Consider the following 24,353-nt stretch of genomic DNA (forward strand, 5'->3'; position numbering starts at 1 on the left):
CCCACAGACTGATCGAATGGATTGTTTGGAGCCACTCTTTTGAAGATGGTACATGTCACTTCAAGTGACACTGTCTAAATCTGAGCTCAGACTCTCACCCACCCACCTAAAACTGCCTCATCTCTGTTGGTGACATCCTAGTCTATCCAGCTGTTTGACTGGACGTGCAAGTTTCCTTCTAGAAACTTCTCCTTCTTGGCTTTCAGTCATCAGGAGATGCAGAGGGGTGTCTTCGAACCAGCCGAATCCTTGCCATTCTTCTTCCCTGTCTGATCTGGTTCTCATTGTCCCTCATTGGTGTTGCTGAAGGTCACCCATCTGTTCTCCTGCCCCCACTTTCTCTTCCTCGGTATCTCCTCCTCTTCCACCCCCGCTCATCCATCTAAATTACAGATGTCATCCCATCACGGTCGTCACAGCCTGGGAATTCAAGACTTGTAGTCTAGCCTAGCCTGCAGTGCACACCTTCACCGGCCTCAGTTTACCTTTCCAATTCCACCTCCCTCTTGATTCATTTCAATCCAACAGATGGGCCTCACTACAGCAGCAAGTGGCCTTTTATCACAGAGAAGTCAGACATTGGACTTCTGGCCTGGGTGGAGTTCTGCCTGTATCTCAGCTACTTAGTAGGCTGAGGCAGGAGGGTGGTGGGTTCAAGGCTGGACTGGGTTACATAATGAGACCTTGTCTCAAAATAAATATAATAATGATGATAATAATAAAGACATGAGGATGTAGCTTACTGGTAGAGAACTTGCTCAGTACACTCATATTCAAGGACCTGAGTGTAAGCACAGGAATGAAAATCAATCAATAAACAAATAACTAAACTAAACAATTATATATATTATATATAGTTGGCCCTTTGAGTCTACATTATCAACCAATTGTGGGTTGAAGATATGTTTTAAAACTCTATTATGGCACCAGGCAGTGGTGGCGCCCACCTTTAATCCCAGCACTTGGGAAACAGAGGCAGGCGGATCTCTGGGAGTTCGAGACCAGCCTGGTCTAAAGTGAGTTCCAGGACTGGCTCCAAAGCTACAGAGAAACCCTGTCTCTAAAAACAAACAAAAACTTTATTTTGGGACCAAAGAGATGGCTCAGGGTTAACAGTTCATACTGTTCTAGAACCTGAGTTCAGATCCAAGCCCCTACATTGGGCAGTTTACAAATGCCTGTAACGCCAGCCTCACAGAGTCTGCCAGTTTCTGGCCTCCATGGGCACCTGCACATGAGCTTGCACGTACACACACGTGAACAAAATGCATCTTCAAAAACAAAATAGTAAAAACTCTGTCTCTATTGCACACATTGATCCTTTCTTTGTCGTTCTTCTCTAAACAATACAGCCCATGTCCACATTTACATAGTATTCATATTTATAGAGTGTGTAGGCACTATGCAAATGCTGCTCATTCTGTACGGGGACCAGCTTGATCACCAAAGGATTTAACTAATTGCGAATAGGAAATATTTGGGAAAATGCAGGTGCTGGCTAGTTTTGTGTCAACTTGACACAGCTAGAAACATATCTGGGAAGAGGACATTTTTACTGAGAAAGCTCCCTGTCAGACTGACCTAAAGGCAAGTCTGTGGTACATTTTATTGATTGATGATTGATGTGGGAGGGCCAGCCCACTGTGGGTGTTGCCACCTCTGGACAGGTGGTCCTGGGTGCTTAAGAAAGCAGGCTAAGCAAGCCATGAGAGAATTCAAAGCAAAACAAAACAAAACAGAATACTAAGAAGCGCGCCTCCGTGATTTCTGCATTAGCTCCTACCTCCAAGCTCCTTCCCTGACTTCCCTGGATGATAGACTACAGGCTGATGATGAAATAAATCCTTTCTTCTCCAAGCTGCTTTTGGTCAATTGTTTTAGCTCAGCAATAGAAACCCCAACTAAGACAATGCACTTATAATAAACTTCCATAGGTTTTCAGTGATTTACATAACATTTATATGGTATTGGGTATCATAAGTGATGTAGACATGATTTAAAACACATAGGGAAATGTATGCAAATACTGTGCCATTTTCTTTAAGGAACTTGGGCAGCCGTGGACTTTGGTGTCAGTGAAGGGTCTTAGCAGTAATTTCCCTTCACTACCAAAGGACGACCGTATGCCATAGGAACTTAAAATATCATGGATGCTATCTACATTTATACAACAAAATTGTCTGTTGTCACTGAAACTGGAGGACGAGCTAGTGCTGTGGAACAAAGCTGGTGATACATTTTGGATTCTGAGGAAGTGAAAACAGAGTACGAGGAAGTACACTCAGCAAGGTTTCACTTTAATAGCAAGCTTTAAAAATTAGAAGAGAAGCACAGGACGTTTTCCTGCATGCCATGACAGGTGGCGTGATGCTTAATTTTGACCATCAACTTGATCGCATTTAGAATCGCCTAGGAGACACACTTCTGCGTATGTGTAAGGTGTTTCTAGAGAGGGTTAGCTGAAGAGGGAAAACCCACCTAGCGTGCAGGTAGCACCCTCCCATAGGCTGAGAGTCCCAGACTGAATAAAGGAAACAACTGAAAGCCAACTGAACACCAGCCTCCATCTCTCTTTCTGCTTGCTGCCTGTGGGCATAGTGTAACCAGTCACTTCCTGTTGCTTCTCACACCCCTTCCTCACCATCGTGGACTGTATCCTCAAACCGAGGGGTCAAATTAAATCCTTCCTTCTTTCGGTTGCTTTGTCTCTAAGCTGTTCTTGTCACACAATGAGAAGAGTAACCGAAACAGTGATTTAACTCTTGGCATTTTGTGGTATATTATAAATGTGTGTGTGTGTTGAAAATCAATTTATACCCCTAATTAATGGTGAAAACAAATTGATGAAAATAAGAAGTTATGCTATTTTTTTTTTTAAAAAAAAGGGTTTAGAGGAAGACATATACTTAATGTCTACTTTACATCCTGTAGAAAAGAAATCAAATTGGTTGAAGTAGTAAATGAAGTGGTAAACGAAGTGGAAGAAAATTTACTTCATTATCTGAGCTCAAAGAGGGAAAACTCTCAGTAAACATACTGACAAAAGAGTTGGGGAAAGGTCACTACTTTTCTTTGTTGAAAAGAAAGGTCACTGCAGGTTGCAGAGTTGCAGGGCACTGCAACACTCAGCGCTTTTTTTTGGAAAATACTGTGAGGGACTCAAAGGAAAGCCCAAACTAGGGTAGATGTTTTCAACACATACAGCAAGTAATTAGGATATTTTATATATGTGTAATTAGTATTTCTTCACATATAGAATAGTATATAGTAATATATATATGTGTGTATTGCATATATTGCTTATAAGAGAAAGGGCTATTAAAAAGAAAATATAAACCTTCCCTAACATCTCTCAGAGAAGTCTTGCTGTGTATCCCAGGCTGGCATCAAATCTGTGACTGCTTCCACCCTGAGTGCAGGGATGGCAGGCATTCTCTATCATGCCTGGCCACATCTCCTTTCTTAAAACATGTACAGGAATGTTAGTGCATTTTTCTGAGCCCTTGTTATGTGCCAAGCATGCAGTGCATGTAACACAAGTGCCTAGCAGACATTAACCCGCTGAACTCTCCCCAGCCATAAAGCAGCATTTTGGTCATCATCCCATTATACAGATGAGGCAACCAAGATGCTGGGATTGTAGAACCAAAGAGCAAAATCATAAGCCCCTGAGTCCTACATCCCTGAGGTACATATCCTGTGAGAAGAACTGATGGGTTTGAAGGACGGTGCAGTGTCTCTCTGCTCCATGACTCAGCCCTCTGCCTCCTGGAGTGAACGGTCCACCCTTCTTCACTTCCTCAACTCCCATTCACCGTCCAGCCTATTGTCCTCTAGTTTCTGTTCCACTCCTTCCACTGGAGGCCGTCTTGGCAGAGAATGCCAGTGCCCTCTTGGTCTCCAAACTCCGAGAGCTCCTCTCACCTTTCACCTTGCCTGACCTCTCAGTGCACTTGGCACACCTTCCCGCAGCTCCTTCCCAGTTGTCTGGCACGGATTCCTACTGGCTTCTGATCCTCTGCCTCTCTATTTCCTTTCTGCTCAACTCTTAAACAACTCAAGCTGAGGGTTCTCTTTTAGGTCTTGGGTGATGACATTTATTTCCAAGTCAAGGAGGTTTTCTTCTGAGCTCTAAGTCCACTTACTGGACATTTTAACTTGACCCGTTCTTGCCCTCAGGACACAAATCTTGAATCAAAGTAGTCATCTTTAGCACCCTTTCTCTTTTATTGACTAATTATGAGCCTGACACTGACCCACCCTACAGCTCGGCCAGGATCCAAATGTCTGCCTAGGCCTAGTTTCTCCTAGCTTTTCTTGCTAGAATCTGTTATCAAGCCCTACAGCTTCTACACTATCCCTGCATCTCACCCCTGCTCACCTTCATGCCATTGCCCTAATGAAGGTTCTTGGAGTTTCTCTCTGAGCTTATTAATGTGCTGTTTCTAGCATATGATTGGGCTTTAATCAAAATGATATTTTTAAAACAAAGCCTCACTATGTAGGCAGGGCTGGCTTCAAACTCCTGCTCTTCCTCTTGCAGCCTCCTAAATGCTAGAATTACAGACATGTGTCACTGTGTCCAGCTAGACTTACAGGCATGTGCCACTGTATCCAGCTTTCAATGTTCCAAAAGCTTTACTATGTAGCTTAACATCCTACCCATGGCTCTTTCACCCACTCACCTACCCAGTAATCACTGGGAATATGTTATGTTTCATGATCTGAAACTAGGTACAAGACAGACAGGGTCCTTGTTTCCCCAGACACAAGTTCTATGTTCCAGATATATGTTGATCAATGGATCAATCAACAATAGATCAATAGAGTGTGTGTGTGTGTGTGTGTGTGTGTGTGTGTGTGTGTGTGTGTCTGTGTTGCTAGAACCCAAAACATTGAGCATACTAGGCAAATGCTCTATCAGCAAGCTGCCTCCTCAGCTCGGAGGTGTTGATTTTTGTCTTCTCTTAAAGTTTGGGTTCATCTTTTGATATTCAGAGTCTTGACCATGTTAAGCCAAATAGGCCTTTAAGAAATAAGAAAAGTTTGGTGACCAATTTCCTAACTAAGTCTATCAGCTTAGCCTGCCTATTGACAATAAATAACGAGCAAACAAACAAATGTGGAAAATGAAGAAGGAAGGAAGTCTAGCTTGTTTGGATTTATTCTTAGTGAGTCCCTGCTGACCTCAGTAACCCTTGTCTTTCTGTTGTTGTTGTTGTTCGACATGGTCATCAATCATACCTCTGGCTGACTGACCCTGCTGCATGGGTTTGATTTTCTACAGGTGTAGCAGTGAACTCAAGCCGATCCTGTTTACCCACCGTTGGTACAGAGACTGTTTGCTTAATAATATGGTGGGTGTTTCCGAGCTCAAAGCCAAGACCCAGAGGGCAGAATCCATTTTCTTTTGAACTTTTGAAAGTTTACTGAACTCTTAACCATTTCCAGATGCTACGAGAGGCAGGGGTGAGAGAAAGAGGGAGAGAGAGGGAGAGAGGGAGAGAGAGAGAGAGAGAGAGAGAGAGAGAGAGAGAGAGAGAGAGAAGAAAAGGTTGAAAAGTCCAAGTCCTTCTTCAGGGTTCAGGGAAACAGTATGGGGGATGTTGGGTGGAAATGTCCTCTGTTGTGTTCTGGCAGCTTTTGGCTCTTTGGTGAACAGAGAAATTAGTGGTACCCCAGGTTTTCCAATTCCTCATTTGAGCATGCTTAAGAATCAACATACTTTTTTATCTTTGGGAAATCAGCATTTATATAGCTCAAGCTGTACACATTACTTATCCCCTATGGTGGAACAAAGGTCCTAAGCGATGTGTGTCTGAGAGCATCTGTATCACCAGGCGACTATCAGGATGGTTTTCTTCCCTACACATTTTGAAGGGACAGATGGTCTGGGTACCACCACCATTCTATTTCATCACCTCTCCTAGTGATTCTTAAATCACATTTCCTCAGAATAGTATACTCTGAATCTCACTTTCCTATGGATCAGAATCCCATCCCTATGGTTCAAATGTGTCACTTCAAAATTCATGTGTTGTAAATGTAATCCCAAAAGTCATGTGTTAATAATGTTTGGGAAGGGACCTTTGGAGATCATTAGAGATTAGGGCACATGGTGGGTCTCTATGATGGCATCAGTGACTTTATAAGAGGAGGAATTGCGACCTGAGCTAGAGTGCTCGCGTTGTCAGGTTCCCGTCCTGTTGCGATGCAGCCAGAAGACCCTTCACCAGTGGTCACCACCATGCTGGGCTCTCCAGCCCCAAATCACAAGCTAAACAAAAGCCTCTATTTTATAAATAGTCCAATTTTAGGCTTTTAACCAGAAAACTGACCAAGACACCCATGATATATTCTTATGAAGCCCTCTGCCACCTGCCTCTTGTTTTGCTTTGTGAGGTAGTGTCTTTCCATTTGGATCAGGTAGGCCTGGAACTCAGCCTTGACTTCTTAAGTGCTAGGGTTACAGACAGGATCCACTATGCCCAGCCTCATCCCTCCTTATAGCATGCAGTAATTATAATTTGTCATTTGCACACTTTCTCACTTTTGATTCTCTCTGCTCAAGTCCCCTGGGTTTAGCACTGATAAAATACAGAGAAAAATAACTGTCGAAAGACTACATGATGGGGGGTCAATCAAGCCTCGAATGCCCACCACATCACCTCACAACCTCTGACTGAGAATCACTTCAGCTTCTAAATCACATTTCCTAATAATATTGAATCTTGTGATCATCACAAGGTTTTGATCCTTGACAAACCTTTCAGACATTCTCATTTAGGAAATTTGAACCTGGTGGCTCAGATTTTGGAAACCACTGCTCTGGAGACTAAGTCTGTGAGGTGCAGTAGCTGAACTTCCTGTGAGACATTGAACACAGATGCCAATAAAGACATAAGCAATAGTCTGCGAAGAGATTGTTTGTCTAGTTTTTCCAACACGCACAGGTTTAAAAAAATCTCCACTAAGGAAGAATGTAAAAAAAACTATAATAGATATAATGTCTTGTTGTCAGAGCCCCCTCATATGCCTGTAAGCATGTTATCTGCTTTTTTTTTTTTTGAGACAGGGTTTCTCCGTAGCTTTTTTGGTTCCTTCCTGGAACTAGCTCTTGTAGACCAGGCTGGCCTCGAACTCACAGAGATCCGCCTGCCTCTGCCTCCCGAGTGCTGGGATTAAAGGCGTGCACCACCACCGCCCGGCCTGCTTTCTTTTTATATAGACTGACAATTCTATAGCTAGTGTCTGATGCTCTGTTTCTATACACACTGGTGCTTTGTTTCGTTTTTAGCAAGGGAGTTTCCCTGGGTTATTTCCCCAGATGGCATTCTGTGCTTGCTAACCCACATGAAAGATGCACACACAGACTTGAATGCGATTCTTGGGATGACCATTGGGGTGGCCATTGGAAAGCCCAGACCCATGCTCTCTTGGAAAACAGCATCCTTTTTTATTAGCTGTTCCTCCATAGCCATCATTCAAAATAAAAAACATAGTGCTCTTTTCTAAACATAAGCCAATGAATATCCTCTTACCAGGTGCATTCCTATGGAGGTGGACATGGCCGTCTCAATCTCTGTCCCCACATCTTCGATGAAGGGGTATTCATTCTGCTGATGGATAAGCACCTTGGCTCCAGTGGAGGACACCAGGAAGGGGTTGTATTCGTCTTCATTTATGTATAAGATGACTTGCAGTCCTGAGAGACAGAGCAGCTTGCTGTGATCAAAGGCTAGCAAAACAGTCCCCAGGGGCTTTGGGGGAGCCTCCAATCCAAGACCCAGGGACTTCCAGGAAGTAAAAGGTAGGGTGAATGCCAGACTGGAATCTCTAGGACAGTAAGATTTGTGTTTGATCTGCTTATTGCAAGTTCAAAGTAGTGGTTCAAATACATATCACAGTCACAGTGCTAGCTAAGACTAAATTCCTACTAAATATGAAGAAACTGGCTGAGATGTATAAATCTATGTAGTTGGTGATAAAGGAGGTTCTACTGGGCATTCAAGGGTACCTTAAGTACTGTGGCTGTTTACAGAAGAGCCGGGGAAGAGATAACACGTGATCATGTGCCTGGTTGTTGGTTTAACCTCTCTCCTTCCCCCGTGTTTGTTCTCTCTGTGGGATATATTCTGTACCCAGCTTCCAGCTGAAACTTTAAAGCCTGGAAATCAGTTCAAAGCACTGCCTGAAGCCCTTCAGTGAAAACCTCTCTGAAATGCCACAGATTCTCCCTGCCTGCCACCATGAAGGCTACGAAGATGTAGCGGGATCTGTCTTTATCCTCAACTTACCCCACTCTCTCCCTTTCTGGATCAGCTCCAAGCACTGCTCTAATGGGGTAGTCTGAATAAGAATTCCGCCCCCCTCCAGCCCACTGTAATGCATATGTTGAATTCTTGGACCCCAGTTGGTGGGACTGTTTGGGAAGGATTGGGAGATGTGTCCTTGGAGGAGATGTCACAGGGGTAAACTCGGAGGCTTCAGACACTTCCTGCCACCCCTAGTGTGCTCTCTGCCTCCTGCTTACAGCCCCCAGCCGTTCCTGCCACCGTGTCTTTGCTCAGTCACCATGGATTCTAACCCACTGAACTGTAAGCCTAAACAAATGCTTTCATATGTTGCCTTGGTCGGGTTGTTTAATCATAGCAGCAGAAAGGTAACTAATACAATTTACTCATCTCTCTAGAACACATTGGATTCATTTTTTCTTTAGAATCCAGACTTCTGTGAACGTGAACAGGGGCCTCCTCATCTTTAAATATCCCCCTCAACGAGGTCTTTCTGAGTCCCCCATTTTCTAGTTCAAACTCCCATTCTGAGCCCAGCCACTCTGTGTTCCCCTTTCCTGTCCCTCCCCCTCCTACTTTTCATTAGTACTGTGATGAAATCATGTCTCTTTCCTCAGGCAGGTAAGTCCCCTAAAAGCAGGAACGGCATCTGTCTCATTCCCCACTGTATCCCTAGCTCCTCAATAGTGTTTGGTGAATGAATGAATGACTATAATCTGTGTGAATTGAACGATGAGAACTTCAGAACTATCCTAACCCCTTCTATTTATAAATAAGGGAACTGAGCTCAGAGAGGGATGTGGCATACAGAAGGCCACACAGCTTCTCCACAGCAGAGCCAGAACTTTGCTTCTCTTCACTCAGTTCCCAGTCAGTCTCTTGCCACAAGAACGTGCACTCTGGGTCACAGCTTCTCATGGTCTTGGACAGAACACACATTTCAGAGTTATGAAAGCCAGGATTCTGAGTGTAGATTTCCCCTGTAACAGAGCCTGGCTATTCCTAACAAGAGTATATCTGTGTAAAATATTAAGTTCTATTTACATTGAAATCTTCGAGAATTCCCTTTGGCTGGACAGGGCGGTGCATATATGCCTGTACTCTCAGTACTCAGGAGGCTGGGTTAGGAAGCTCACACATTTGGGGACACCCTGGGCTATAAACAAGGGCTAGGGGTACAGCCCGGCATCAGAGTGCTTTGCCCAGTGTGTGCAAGGTCATTGGTTGGATCCTCAGCACCACAGAAAAGATGTCGGGGAGCTCCTTTTGTGAGGAAACCAAGCCAGTCTGCCATGTTCTTACCTTCCCCATAAAGTAGACGTGGTGGAAGTAGCGGTGTCATAAATAGTTGTGGTAGTGGCCGCAGTGTCGTCAGTGATGGCTGCATGCACAGTGTGTGTGGCTGGAGTGTGTACCCTTCCTAGACCAGATTCACAGGGCCAAGCGCCAGTCTCCAGTGTGAAGGCATTTAGAGACAGGACTTTAATGAAGGCTCAATCAGGTCTTAAGGGCATGGCTCTAATCCGATGGGACTGGTGTCCTTATAAAAAGGAGTGACACCACAGCACCCTCTTGAGACAGAGGAAAGGCCATGTGAGGACACACGTAGAAGACAGTCACCTGCAACCACGAAGAGAAGTCTCATCTGAATCCGCAAGTGCCAGCGCCTTAATCCTGAACTTCCAGCCTTCAGCATTGTGAGAAATTAATGTCTATTGTTAATGCCACTCAAACTGTGGTATTTTGGTATGGTAGCTGGAGTGTGTTCCAGATCTTATTCTAAGTTCTCTGAATAACATTTATGGGAGCTACTGTTATTGTTCTCGTTTTATAGTTGAAGGGCAGTAACCAAGGTCACACAGTGAGAGGTAGAACTGGGGTTGGGCTGCAGAATCTGTCATCTGAACTAAACTGAAGGTGTGTCTGCCCGCCTAATCTCCTATTCAGCCCATCGGGGTTTAGCTCTGTTTAGACGCCACCTGCCCAGTATTAGTCACCCCAGCAACGAGCTTAAACCAGAGTGGTTTGTCAGCTGAAGGAAGCCCAGCAGTGTCTCTGTGGCTCTCTCAAAGATGGAGATGGCAGAAAGGAAAACACGTCTACAGCAAGGAAAAGAATGAACGCGGATGCTCATGTATGCCCTGGGAGAGGGGAAGTGTGTCTTCATTTCAGAGCCAGGGGGAGGGAATTGGAAGCACAAACGTCCCAACTTGCAGTCCTCACTTGTACTGCTGCCATCAGGGTAGTTACTCCAGTGTCTCAGGGTCCCCTCCACTCAGGTTTCCTTACCGTACTCACTGCCCCCCATGGAGGTGCTGAGGATGGTGGCATTCTCTCTGTTGTTGAACGTGTAGCAATTTCCATACATTGGATGGTGGAAAAGTGTGAAGTTCCTATGGAGGGAGAGAAAGGTTCAGGAAGAGCTTGGCTGGGGCTTGCGCTTGTGCATCCCAGTTGAAATTCGGGAGCACCGTGTTGATGGAGAAAGCCTTCCTTTGGGATAATGGCTGGGAAGGTGACTCACTCTTCCCATTTTCCTCTGGTGAAATGAGCAGGTCCCTCAGCCAGGCTGACACACCTTGATGTAGAATTTGACCATGCCCTTGTTTTCTCTCTCATAATCCTCTCGCTGCTTTCTCTATTTTGATTTCATATTATTTTGTCTTTGAAATAGGGTCTCATGTATCCCAGGCTCACTTCAGATTCCCCACGTGGCCAAGAAAAGCACTGAACATTCTATCCTGCTGCTTCCGTCTCCAGAGTGCTAGGAGTACAGGTGTGTCCCACCATCCTAGGGGTGGAACCCAAGACTTGATGCTGGTTAAGCAAGCACTCTGCCAAGTGAACTACATCCTCAGCCTCGAGATGATATTCATGTCACATGACTGCCCCCAAATTCCTCTACCCTTGAATTTCTCTGGCACTTAGGGCTTTTTGAATCCCCAATCCCATGAAATGACCTTCAGAGGAGTCCCATCCTATGGCCAATATGCAATTTCAGAACCTTTACCTTCAGGGTTACCCCAAAACACTCAATATTTGCAAGGACCAATGTGTGTATTAACATATAGAAGGGTCAGAATTCAGAAATTCAGAAAAAAGGTTGTTAAACCATTCTGACTGGTGGGGTCATCTCAGAATGTCCCAATGACCTAATCGTCACTACCAGGTATGATTATTGTATCCAAGGTGGAATGGCTTGAAGAATCACAAATATAAACACTGCTGCCTACTTCCTTCCTTCTCTTCTTTTCTCTTATCTCTCCCTCCCTCCCTCCCTTCCACTATACCAGAGTAGTGGCTCTTATACACTGTAGTAATATACAAAGCTACATGCATGCTATTGACTACCTTGTGTTGTGACAGGTTATTTAATGGGTTTAAGGATATTATGATTTGCCAGAGTGAGTTCTAGGAAAGCCAGGGCTACACAGAGAAGCTCTGTCTTGAAAAAAAAAAAGTACATAGATATTGTGATTCCACACCAGGTACATTTTTCCATTGACCCTGGAACCTAGCTCCCGTGTATGTGATTTCCCACAGGGCAGAGTCAGTGTTCTTAAGACCCTCAGGCAAGCTGCAGGTGCATGGAAAGGGGCGAAAGGTTAGAGCCTCTGGTCCTTAGGGAGTGTCCCCTCCTGACCTGGCATCACAGGACATCCCATCGAAGAAGCAGGTCACCAACAGTTCTTCGGCAGAATAGCTCATGTTGATTTTCTTCTCTAGAGGCACCTGCGCCATGATATTCATGTAGTGAAGCTTGTACCACTCCTGGATGGCATTGATTCCTGAGCTGAAGGTGTAGGTGGCACAGTCAGAGGTGTCATTTGAGCACTGTGAATAAGAGGAGACACCAGGCTGTCAGTGCCACCGCTGTCAGAAAGACTGAGATGAGTAATAGATGCCAGGCGAGGTCCTCGGGAACAAGGTTGGTTTCCCCTTGCTTCCGGGAGCTTGAAGAGGTCAACCTTAAGCCTCAAGGATCAAAGAGAGAGTAAAGGACACTAAGGTCAACCCCTGTGACTTACTACTACTGTCTGCCATTGGACAAGAAATAAATTCAGTCTTTAGGGTCCCCATATATCCAGGGCTTAGCTGGTTCATGTCACTGTCTTCCTACTGAACTCACCCATTTCTTATTACAGACACAGTCTGGATTCCAGCCCAGACTCTGACACTACCGCTCTGTAGGATCTCAGCCAAGGCACTAACTTATGGAGTATGTCACTGACAGAATGTTAGCAGGAATACCGTCCTACCCAACACTTAGCAAGTGGTTGGAAGGGCTCGTGTTTGAAACACTTAGCTACGAGGGCTCTAGAGAGAAGCCATGGAACATTCCAGGCATTTTCATCGCTCTGGGCTTGGAAAGTCTCCTGAAAGGACAAATGTCCAGAGAATCTGTTATCAAGAGAATCATGTAAATATCCTATGAATGGAACCAGGAGGATTTTAGAAGTCTCAGTGATTTTGATGAGGGGCCTTTTTCACTGTTGAAAATTTGGCTGGATTAATAGAAAGAATTGCTAGATTCAAAAGTCTCATAATCAAGGCTACTAAAATGAAGAAATAGTCCCCAGCCATGCTCCAGTGGTGGCCTGGAGAGACACAGTAGCGATAGTCTTTGTCCTGGAGGGTACTGCTGCTTCCTGTTGTCAGCCGAGTGGGACCAGAGAGGAGATAGGAAGCCTGGTATGGCACTTCGTGAAGGTAAGTACTCCTGGGATCCCTGGTGCATTTGCTGGAGTTTATTTTCCCCTTTCTGATGTCTGTGCAGCCAATCTGCTTTGGGGCCCTGTCAGGAGGTGATCAGGTACCCCCGGATTTGGCTAAGTAGAACCCTAAGATGGAATCTGCATCGAAGGCATTACCAGAAGGAGTGAAAACGACATCTTTAATTCAGCATCAGTATCTGAATGAATGTCATCACTTCTTGCTCCCTAGATCACTAGGTCTCCCCAAATTTCTGTCTTTAAAATGTCTGTGAGTCTCTTCTAAGACTTCACCCATGCCTAACTCTGCTTGAGGTTGGTTTCAGTTGCTTGCCACCAAATCACTCTAACACGGTATAAATCTTACAGTTGGCCTACTGGCTCTAAAGATCAAGAAGGAACTCTGAGCCCCACCACCCCCAGTCCCCCCCCCCCCCATACATATGAATTGTGACAAAGCGGATCTTACCAACTGAAATCCCACCAGTTTCTTCGACTCGTGAACATGCATGACATTGGAAGCCTTATGGATGATTTTCCCACTGATTTTCCGCTTCCGACCAGTGAAGAAGTCCATGGCCTTTCTCTTCTTATTCTCATTGAAGACCAGCAGCGGGATCAGGTTGAGGAACCTGGGTGGCGGGCCTTCCCAAGTGGATTGAATGGATCTTGCTTCCCGGCGTTTCTGAGTTGTTTCCTCCGGAAAATCTTTGACCCCATACAGGGACTGCAAGGCCTGCTTTGTCTCCCTGTCCAAGTCAGTCAGAAGGTCACTCACAGCACTGTACCTGACAAAGTGGAAAGGAGATATCACAGAGAGGAACGGCTTCTAGCACAGTGCCGCTGCTTCTACACGGTGTCCTCCCTTGGTGTCAGCCCTGTGTCTCCCGACCACTTCCTTGCCAAGGGGACCAGGTCTTTCGCTGTTTGTACCATCTAAAATGACATTGGATCCCCATTTTTGCAATGTCTGTCAATTTATTCTTGGGTAGGTTGAGGCCCCCAGTCAGTGTTTCTGGAGTGTTGACTCTCAGGTGTTGCCCATAAAGTATCCAAAATGAGGGCACATGAATAACTGCTCACTGTACGGGACCCCGTTTCCACCCATCGCACTCTGCCCACTGGACATCCTCCAGTCAGTGCTGCCAGGCAAGAGGTTGGGAGTGTCACCTTGACAACCCCCAGGAGAGCTGACGACGTTTTGTTTGTTTGTTTGTTTGTTTGTTTGTTTTGTAAATGGTCACTATACCGTGTGGTCCCAGTTTCTCTCAGAACACTATCTTCTCTCTCCCTCTTGCTTTCTGTAGAGGTCATGACACAGCACAGTAGCTAGGGATATCAATTTCAGAGTCAAACTACCTGCCTTGTTCAAGTCTCCATTCTAATCCAGGCTATGTGACCTCAGACAAAGTTTCTTAGCGTTTCTGTGTCTCGGGTTCCCAGCCTACTCATTTGTAAAATAAGGTTATTGGGAAGGCTCAATTATGTTTACTATAGGCAAAAGAAACATAGCTGGGTGTGGTGGCACATAGCAACAATGCCAGCACTTGGGAGGCTGAGGCAGGAAGATCACAAGTTCAAGAACAATCTGAGCTACATAGCATGACTGCCTCCAAGTATATAAATAATGTTAAATTATTAAAAGAAATATATATGCACATAGGTAACTAAATGGCCATATTATTTGCAGTTGCATAAGTATATGTGTTAATAGTTCACTACCTCACTGTAGCATAAGCTCTCCTAGGGCAAAGAGTGTGTTAGGGTTATTCTGTGCTGTGCCCTGGAACTCAGCAAAGTGGCTCACAATTTTCAAAGGTTAAGTAAATAATTACGGATAGAATATGGGTGGAGAAAGGAGAAGGGAAAGATGGGAGAGGAGGGAGGAAGGGAGGAAGGCAGTGAGGAGACTTTGGAGATAGAGTCTGAGACCTGATTTTGGTTTTTGTCTTTGCCTTCAGCGCAGCTTCTGATCAGTTCTGCTCTTCCCTGCTCTGCACCCCGCCCCCCCCCCCGCTCTGCACCCCTGCACCCCCCCTCAACCTCATCTCTGCATGCCCCACCCCTTTGCATGCCAGCACTGTATGCCAGCTCTGCACTCCCCCACTCCCCACCCCCTGCCACAAATTCAGCTGCCTCTGACTTGCCTCCCAGATCAGTTTCCCATAATCCCAAGGACACTGATGACCCATTTAGAACAGGTCCTGCCACTGACAACAGGGAAGCACCAAGGGTTGATCCTGTCCAGAGCCCAGGGAGCTCAATTACTGGGCTGGGCTCACTGAGATGAGGGGTCAGGGCAGCAAGGATGCTTCCGGAAGTCACCTGGGTGTCACTTCTGAGTCAGCCTGGCTTTGGGGGAGAGTAAGGGAGTGAAGCTAAAGAAGCTAAGAGGAAAGATGTGCTACATGTGTGTTTGGGGGAGGCAGAATGCTAACCTTGTTCCCTGGAATAGTCTCGAAGCAGAATTGCTGGAGCAGCTTTCCCTGCCTTCCTGCCTTAGACATAGCCATTGAACTGAGAGTATTTACAGGTCTGGAACCGATCTTGGCAATCAAATCAAATTTGTAAAACCTGTGTCAGCAGGTTGGCGTGGCACTCAGACCGCCGCTTTGGGGAGGGGCTTTGGCATCCCTGAGAGGCCAGACTTTTCTGCTCCCAGATGCCAGGGCAGTCTCTTACTTGTAGGGGTTGATATTGCAGATAGTGACGGCAGGGAAATCCAGCTTCTGGAAGTGAACTTTGATGGAGACAGAGACAGTGTAGAAAGAGAAGACGAGGAGGGCACACTGCCAGATGATGAGGGCCACTGCGGTCAGCGTGAACAGGATCCACAGCAGACGCCGAAGGCGGCCTCGGGACACCACGATGCGCCGGCAGCCGTGGGTGTTAGTGTTCAGGCAGTACCAATGCATCAGGTCCTTAATGGTTGGTGCCTGGGGGCCTCGAACCGGCAGATTCTTTTTGATTTTGGCTTTGATCTTCTCTCCAGGCGCCATGGTGAGGAGGGGACTTTGCAGTCTGCAGAGTTCTGAAGGGACAGAGGAGACTGTAAGTGAGCTTGCAAGCACGGGCCTGCCAGCCCTTCTCTGGAGCTTCCGACTGGGAAACACCAAGCCCACATGTTCTTAGAGGCCATCTTCTTCTTCTGAGGGCTGGACAGGCTGCATTCTGAGCCCTTGGCCCCTTCTCCAGGATATTTGCTTTGGGCTACCACAGCTGCCTCCTCCTCTGAGGGCCCCCAGGCCAAGCCCTGTGGGGGCAGGGCAATACATAACCTGCACATACTGGCTGGACTGGCTGAAGGACCTTTCCCTGGAGTTCCTGGGGCTGGTGACCTCACAGCAACTCAGCCAGACTTCTGTTACAGGCTGGGAACTATAACCCGTGCCTTATCGCTTCCACTGGCCACCTCTCCTTGAGAGCAACCTTCCTGTGTTACGATGGTTCATGGTGCCTAGCAAAATGTCCCTCCTGCACACACAGGGCAAGGTGTCACTCACTGACTGATGTAATCTCCCACAACTTCCCAGCAGCTGTTATAGATCATGTCCTGACTATGTTTCCCCCACTCCTTTCCATGTTGCTGTCTTACAAGTAAGATAATTGGTTTCTTCTCTTTACTGTCAGTTCAAGTGCTTTCTGCAGCACCCGACACAATGGCTGTTGGCTGCTCCATATTTAGCAGGCATCATGCCATTTTACCTGATTTTAAGATAGTATAGTCTGGAGAGGGCACCTTGATTCAGTGGCAGCTTTGGGGGTGAGTTTTGGGAAATGAATGAGCACACTCGCAGTTTGTATGGTGCCTCTCAGTTGCAGAAGCAGCACGATACAAGATATTCATTTTAGCAATGAACTCACTGTACAGTAGATGGAATTATCAGTCTCATAATATGTGATCTCTGTATATAAATATGCAGGAGTTTATATGTATTTTGACAGTCACACGAGATGGATAGATGTACTGTTATCTCCATATCAGATAGATGGAGTGACTTGCTCAAGATACACAGCATGGCTCCTATGTCCGTATGGGGTCTGTGTTCAAGTCAAGGACTTTGATGACCCCATCAAGTTATTTTCTTTTTCGAGATGACTGTACAAACTAGTGGGTTTTGTTATGGCATTTTCATGCATATGTGTCATACTCTGTTCCTATTTCTCTCCCCCACTGCACTTGCTGGTCCTCTTCTTCCTCCCAAATAACCCCTGACTCTGTTTTCATGCCGTATGTATTCTGTTACTCCCTCTTTACACCTCCCCTCCTCCCTTAAAATCTTCACCCGTTTGCTCATGATCCCCTTGTTATTCCCCCCAACACACACTTAAATCTAGGCTTTGTATATGAGAGAAAACATCTTTTAAAGAATGGCTTTTTTTGCTTAACACAATGATTTCCATTTCTATCATCAAGTTTTTTAGGTGGGATTCTGGACCAAAAGATTTAATTTTCTTCTGTCCTGAATCCATGAGATATGGTCCAAAATTGGGAGAAAGTTGTGGGAATGAATCTCTCAAGTTTACCATGCTAGTGGGTTTAAGGATTATAATACAAAAGAAAGAGAGAATGGGGGCCAGGGGTGAGATGCTCAGAGGCCAGACTGCCCCCATAACCTGTCCCCTATAGACTTACATAATTGTTCTAGATAGAGAAAAGCTATCTCTTATTTTCAGAATTATGCCATTAGCCTCTTGACCAGCAGTAATTTACTTGGCTTTACTTTGTTTTAAATACTGTGTCACCCTTTAATAAAAAGGTGTGGAGTATGGTGGTACACCTTAAATTCCAGTACTCAAAAGGCAGAGGCAGGAGGGTGTCTGTGAGTGCAAGTATTCTGGTCTACATACCAAGTTCTAGGCCACCCAGGGATACAAAGAAGGAAGGAAGGAAGGAAGGAAGGAAGGAAGGAAGGAAGTTAGCAGTTTGTCTGTAAAGAGCAACTCCAGGATCAATTCATGTAAAACTGCAGCCCAGAGATGATTCCCTCCTCTGCCAGACTTTTGCCAGAAGCTAAATTCTGGACACTCTTGTTCCTAACACTAGGTCTTCTCAATGAAGATGATTCTTGGGGTTCCTCTGACCCTTCATCTCTTCCCCCAGAGGATCAGCCAGTCATGTGATGGGGGATTCCAGAATGTTCACACAAATATTTCAACTCTAAGGTAAAGCAAGATTATAGGTAGCACTAGACTGTGGGGCTTGATTCAATCCGGGTGCTTTCGCAGAGGAATTTGAAGTTGATTTGATACATTCAGAACTCATCCTAAGGGTTAGCTCACTGAATGTGCTCAACAATCTTCTCAGGTAGGGATCATAATTCCCCCATTATACAAATGAAATGGAGACACGGATAGACTAAATAGCTTGCCCAAGGTCATAATAGAAAGTGTCCGGGTTAGGATTTGAACTCAAGAACCCACACTAGTTATGCTGTTCCCTAAGTAATGATAGTGGTTGCAGAGGACAGCTGCATTAGCAGCGGTAATAGCAGCTGCCAGTCACTGAGAAACCAGCACCCAGGCCTGATTTCTCACTGCAGACTAAATAAGGCGTTATCACTACTCCCATCTCACAGAGGTGCAAAGTGAGGTGCGAAGAGGTTGCTTGCCCAAGGTCACACAGTACAAAAGACTTAAAGACTTCTTTGAAATTCCAGGTCCCTGGTTTCTTCCTGACACCTGTTCTCCCTAGTTTGCCCTCAAACCTTGCCTCTTCTCCTGTGTGGAAAATAAAGCCTGGTGAGGGGTGAGACCTTTGCCAGGCTTTGTTGTTCATCCTAGAACTTGGGCTCCAAAGCCTGTTACCAGGGAAAGTTCCGATTCCCTCCGTGACACGGTGCTGTTCTCATATAACTTGAAATTCAAAGGCAAGGACTCAAGGCTGTGGAACAGCACTACCCCACGGACACGCCGCAGGCCCTGTCTCTCCGGCGGGGAGCGACCTGGCGCAGTTTTGTGGCAAAAGCCGACTGCTTTGTGACAGCAGCTGCTTCCAACCAGACCGCTTCAAGTGCTTGATTCTTTCTCCAACAGTCACCTCCAAAGAAAAGCTTTCCGGCGGCTGAAAGGAACAGTCGCGGTCGAGTGCATGCTCTTCAAGGTGGGAAGTGGAGTGAGCAGGGCAGAGAAGAGCCGAGACGCACTCCCCGCCCCCGCCCCCGCCTCCAGTGGCTCAGAAGCGCCTGTCGCTCAGCTTTGTATCCCGTCCGGGGTCTGGGGAGAAGCCTGGAGCTGGACCCAGATCGCCCGGGAAGTGTCTCAGCATCCCGCCACCCGCAGACAGCGTAATCTTCTTCTTGGAAGTCACCGCGCCCCGTGGCTGCTCAGATACTTGGAACCCCGGAATAAGACCGACCCGACGCGGCCAAACTTACCTCTCAGGATCGGAAGGGTCGCGGGTGGCGTGTCTGGGTCTGGGGACGTTCGTCTTCTGATTTCATAAGGCCAGCATCTCCAGGAGGCACAACCAGGAGCGCCCGTGGGCCAGGCCTAGGCTACGCCTCTAGACACCCCGCCCCTTCAGACTCCACCCACACCTGCCCAGGTGTTTTCCCCGGGTCACCCCCGGACTTGTCTCTGCCCAGAGTAAGCCATGACCCCGCAGCGCCACCTCCCGTCCTGAGTCAGTTCTGCGCCTCAGCCGGTACTGAGCTGTGTCTTGCGGTGGCAGCGCGCGCGCGCGCTTGCTGCCGCCCAGAGGCCACTCTGCAACCTGCATTCCCGCGGGGTCAGAGCCCCATCTTCTCCCAAGGTACTTAGCAGAGCCAATGGCAGTGCAGCTCCAGGGCCTCATCCTGGCCCACACCACAGGAGCTCTTTTAAATCAGTTCCAGCAGAGGTTTACTCCTCTTACTCCTCATCTCTCCGACCTTGTCAAGACTTGCAGAACGAAGCTACTTCAGTATCCTCTTAAGTCTGGCTTGGGGCAGCAGGAGCTAGCTGTTCAACTAAACCACACATTCTTTGGGCCTGTCGGCCGTGTTTCTGTAGGAACTCACACAGATGAATCTTAGAGACAAGTTTAAAATGCTGAAACTGTGAGCGACCAAAGACAGGGATCCAGGTCACAGTCCCTTTGAGCTGGGAAGAAACAGGGCCCCACAGAAGGGACGGCACTAACAAGAATTAGAACGTTTTAGACTTTAATGTGTTCATTGTTAAAATGCAGGTTATGGGGTTGGAGATGCGCCTCAGCGGGAAGACGGCTTGTCCAACATCCTGGAAGCTCACGGTGTGAGCCCCAGTACCACACACACTTAATGTGGTGGTGCATGCCTGTAAGACTAGAGCTGGGGGTGGGGGTGAGAAAAGAGGCTCAGAAGCTGAGGACATCCTCAGCTACATAGTAAATTTGAGACCAGCCTGTGCTGCACTTGAGATCCAGTCTCAAAAAAGGAAAGGGGCCACGGTGGGGGGGGGGGGGGAACGGGGAGGGCGGGGCCGGGATGCAGACTCTGATTCAGTAGGCTGGGGTGAATCTCAGAACGCTGGCTTCTTACGAGATGTCTCTTTTGCCTAACCGAAGATCATGCTTTAGGTGGGCAGAAACATGTCAAGCATTATTGAAAAACAATTTAAAGAAAAATACCCTAAAATCCCTAACCATGATTTCTTGCGATAAATGCTCATGGTGGAGAATTCACATAATAATCCACACCCCTCACTACATAAGCAGTAGGATTATTGTACCAGCTAGTTTGTTGTTAGCACAACTACAGTTATTTGGGAAGAGAGACTCTCAGTTCAGAAAATGCTTCCCTAAGATTTGCCTGTGGGCAAGCCTGTGGTGCATTTTCTTGGTTGGTGATTGATCGGAGGAAGGGTCCAACTCACCGTGGGTGGTGCCGCCCCTGGATTGGTCCTGGATTGGTTGTCCTGGGTATTGTACCCAGGAGAGTAACCAGTCAGCAGACTCCTCCGTGACCTCTGCATCAGCTCCTGACTCCAAAGCCCTGTTTCAGTTCTTACCCTGACTTCCCCCAGTGATGAACTGTTGTCTGGAAATGTAAGCTGAAATAAACTCTTTTCTCCTCAGGCTGCTTTTGGTCATGGTGCTTATTCACAATAGAAACCCTAACTAAGAATTATTATTTGGTGTATATATACATGTATTGCATATATGTGAATATGATGGGTGTTTTGCTATTTAATTAAAAAATTTTTTTAATTTTGTGTGTGTGTGGTGTGTGCATGCGCGTGTGTTCCTGTCTGTGTGTGAGCATGTTCACGTGAGTTCGGGTGCCTGCAGAAACCAGAAGAAGGCATTGAACCCCCTGGAGTTATAGGCAGCTGTGGAAGCCATTTGATGAGGGTGCTGGAAATCAAACTTAGAGCCTCTGCAAGAGTGGTGCATCTGAGCCACCTCTCCAGCTTGGAAGTTTTAAATATACACTGTTTTAAAATTATTGAGTTGGTTTTTATTATTATTATTTATTTATTTTTGGTTTTTCGAGACAGGGTTTCTCTGTGGCTTTGGAGCCTGTCCTGGAACTAACTCTCTCTCTCTCTTTTTTTTTTTTTTTGGTTTTTCGAGACAGGGTTTCTCTGTGGCTTTTGGAGCCTGTCCTGGAACTAGCTCTGTAGACCAGGCTGGTCTCGAACTCACAGAGATCCGCCTGCCTCTGCCTCCCGAGTGCTGGGATTAAAGGTTGGAACTAACTCTTATAGACCAGGCTGGTCTCGAACTCACAGAGATCCGCCTGCCTCTGCCTCCCGAGTGCTGGGATTAAAGGCGTGCACCACCACTGCCCGGCTGAGTTGTTTTTTTAATGACATTACATGGCCTGTTCTCATATTATAGCATTGACATGTTTTTCATCTCTCCATATGTGGCAAGCAGGAAGCTTTCCTGGTCACTATACATTTAAGCTCATCAAGTGATTTTCTCACTCAGTCTATTGTCCCTAGATATTCATCAACATAAATTATTCTTAGTATACATTTTTCTGTGTTAATATACTCAGTTAGTGTAGTTAACAGAATGAAAGAGACAGTTAAAGCAACAGAGGTGTAAAATGGTATATAGATCATAGTAACAGTGGATTTGTATACCTATCTTGTAAGTGTGTGTTAAAAATTCATGTATTAAGGAATATACATGTTCAAAAAGAGGTTATTGCCTCAGTATAGGTTTACAAGTGATTTTTACCCATCTTCGTTATTTTGTTTTGTTAAAGTGGATATCTGTTAGCTAGGCAGAGTGGGTCACACCTACACAGCATTTAGAAGGCTGAGAGAAGAGAATCACCATGAATCCAAGGCCACCCTAAACTCCGCAACAAGTTCCAGGCTTCAAACACAATAAAGAAATAAATTAACTTAAAAAAACTGAAGGATGCAATGAAAAGGTATCTTAGTTACTTTTTAATTGCTATGAGAAGACACTGTGACCAAGGGAACTTATAGAAACAAAAGAGCTTATTGGGGCTACAGTTTCAGAGCTGAGTCCGTGACCATCATAGTGGGGAGCAGGAAGCAGGCAGGAAAGCACGGCGCTGCAGCAGTAACCAAGAACTCACATCCTGAGACAGCAACCATCACAAAATAGCTAACTGGGAATGACACAGGCTTTTGAAACCTCAAAACCCACTCCAGTAACACACCATTACCAAAAAGTCCACACCTCCTAATCCTTCTCAAACAGCTCTACCAACTGGGGACCAAGCATTCTGATATATGAGCCTATGCATTTTTATTTATTTATTAGGTGTGTGTGTGTGTGTGTGTGTGTGTGTGTGTGTGTGTGTGTGAATGCATACAGGCAGGCATATGCTGATTACAGTGTACATGTGAATGTCAGAGAACAGCTTTCAGAAATAGGTTCTCTCCAGGGCTGGAGAGATGGCTCAGCTGTTAAGAATAGTGACTGCTTTCTTCCAGAGGATTCAGGTTCAATTCCCAGCACCCACAAGGCAGCTCACAGCTGTCTGTAACTCAAGTTCCAGTGGATCTGACTCCCTCAAATATCAATGCAAATAAAAAATTAAAAATTAAAAAAAGAAAAGAAATAGGTTCTCTCATTTCACCATGTGGATTCTGGTCTTCAGGTTTGGCAGCAAGTGCCTTTCCTTGCTGAGCCATCTCTCTGACTCAGTTTCCCCACTGTTTCCTTCTGCAGTCACAAACATCAACCATCTCACTGAGCTCCTCCATTCCCCTGGCTTCTCTGATTGGATGGGTCACCACCTTCCCTAAGATCCACTAGGAACTTCTTCCTTTTGTAATAGTTATAGAGGCTCAGGGTCAGTACAGGAGTTCAGAGTCTCATGGTTTTTTTGTTTGTTTGTTTTTTGTTTTTTTCAAGAAATAGCTGGAAGATCTAAAGTTCCCAGAGAATCAAAAGCAGCTTAAAGATATCTAAGGCAGATTAGAAGACACAGGCTTAGGCACAAGCCTTTATCCTACCCTGTTGGATAAAGAAGCTTGCTCCCAGTCTGGGATCCTCCTTGCTCTAGGACAAATGACCTTTGGTTCTTGAGGATATCATCTTGTGCCCTTGGGATGAGAGCAAGTTTATCTCTTCCAGCTCACTCTTTGATGAAGCCTCTCTTGGAAACTGATTACTGGGGAGTCCGGGCCAGGGTCTTTAATTTTTAAAGTGTTTTATTTATTTATTTAATGTATATGGATGTTTCTCCTGCATGTATATCTGGACACCACGTACATCAAATTTTAACCTGGTACTTATTGAGACTGGATGAAAAGAACAACAGATCCCCTGTTGTAAGCCTCCACCTGGTTCTGGGACTCAAACCCAGGTCCTCTGGAAGAGCAGCAAGTTCTCTTAATCACTGAGGTGTCTCTCCTGCCCCTTATTTATTTAGTGTGTGGTATACATGCCATGGTACATATGTGGAGGTCAGATGATAATTTTCAGAATTGAATTCTTCTTCTGCCATGTGGTCCCCAGGAATCAAACTCACGTCATCAGGCAGAAGGTGCCTTTTCCTGCTGAGCCGTTCCCCAGGCCCGGACTGGGGTCCTTAGATTCTCTTGAGTGTGTGGAAGCTGCTTCTCTGGCAGGAAGCTGGCTTTAGGCGATCAGCACCGTGGACAGCAACCACTGCCCAGTCTAGATTATCAGAACTTTCACCACAGGAGGTCTCGAAAGGGTTGCTGGTCACCACAAAACACAATTCAGAATCTGAAGACGGATTTAGTGCGGAGGACGAAGGAGCTAAGGTGACACGCTCCAGCCAGCCTAACAAGTCACTACGGATAAAGCCAGCCACAGTTAAGCTGCCTTTGTAACTAGAAATGTCCATGTTATTTAATGACTTATATAGAGAGTTGCCATCCATTGAATCAGCCAATACTGAATGACGTCTCCCAGGTGAAGTGTAGA

General features: G+C 46.0%; 1 protein-coding gene across 1 annotated transcript in view; it reads right to left on the reverse strand.

The window, feature by feature from the left end:
- The window catches only part of Scnn1g (sodium channel epithelial 1 subunit gamma), a 32,417-nt gene extending 12,802 nt beyond the window's left edge, over positions 1-19,615 (reverse strand). Inside the window, exons 1-6 of the mRNA XM_041666872.1 lie at positions 19,384-19,615; positions 15,689-16,037; positions 13,476-13,794; positions 11,938-12,128; positions 10,584-10,687; positions 7,542-7,705 (exon numbers count right to left, since the gene is read on the reverse strand). Of these exons, the coding sequence (XP_041522806.1) occupies positions 7,542-7,705; positions 10,584-10,687; positions 11,938-12,128; positions 13,476-13,794; positions 15,689-16,005 (1,095 nt within the window). The 5' untranslated portion in view covers positions 16,006-16,037; positions 19,384-19,615. The remainder of the gene's footprint in view (positions 1-7,541; positions 7,706-10,583; positions 10,688-11,937; positions 12,129-13,475; positions 13,795-15,688; positions 16,038-19,383) is intronic.
- Positions 19,616-24,353: the final 4,738 nt, after the last annotated feature.

This window comes from Microtus oregoni, unplaced genomic scaffold, assembly GCF_018167655.1.
Source record: "Microtus oregoni isolate MIOR12 unplaced genomic scaffold, Mior012 000016F_ref0000370, whole genome shotgun sequence".
Taxonomy (NCBI): domain Eukaryota; kingdom Metazoa; phylum Chordata; class Mammalia; order Rodentia; family Cricetidae; genus Microtus; species Microtus oregoni.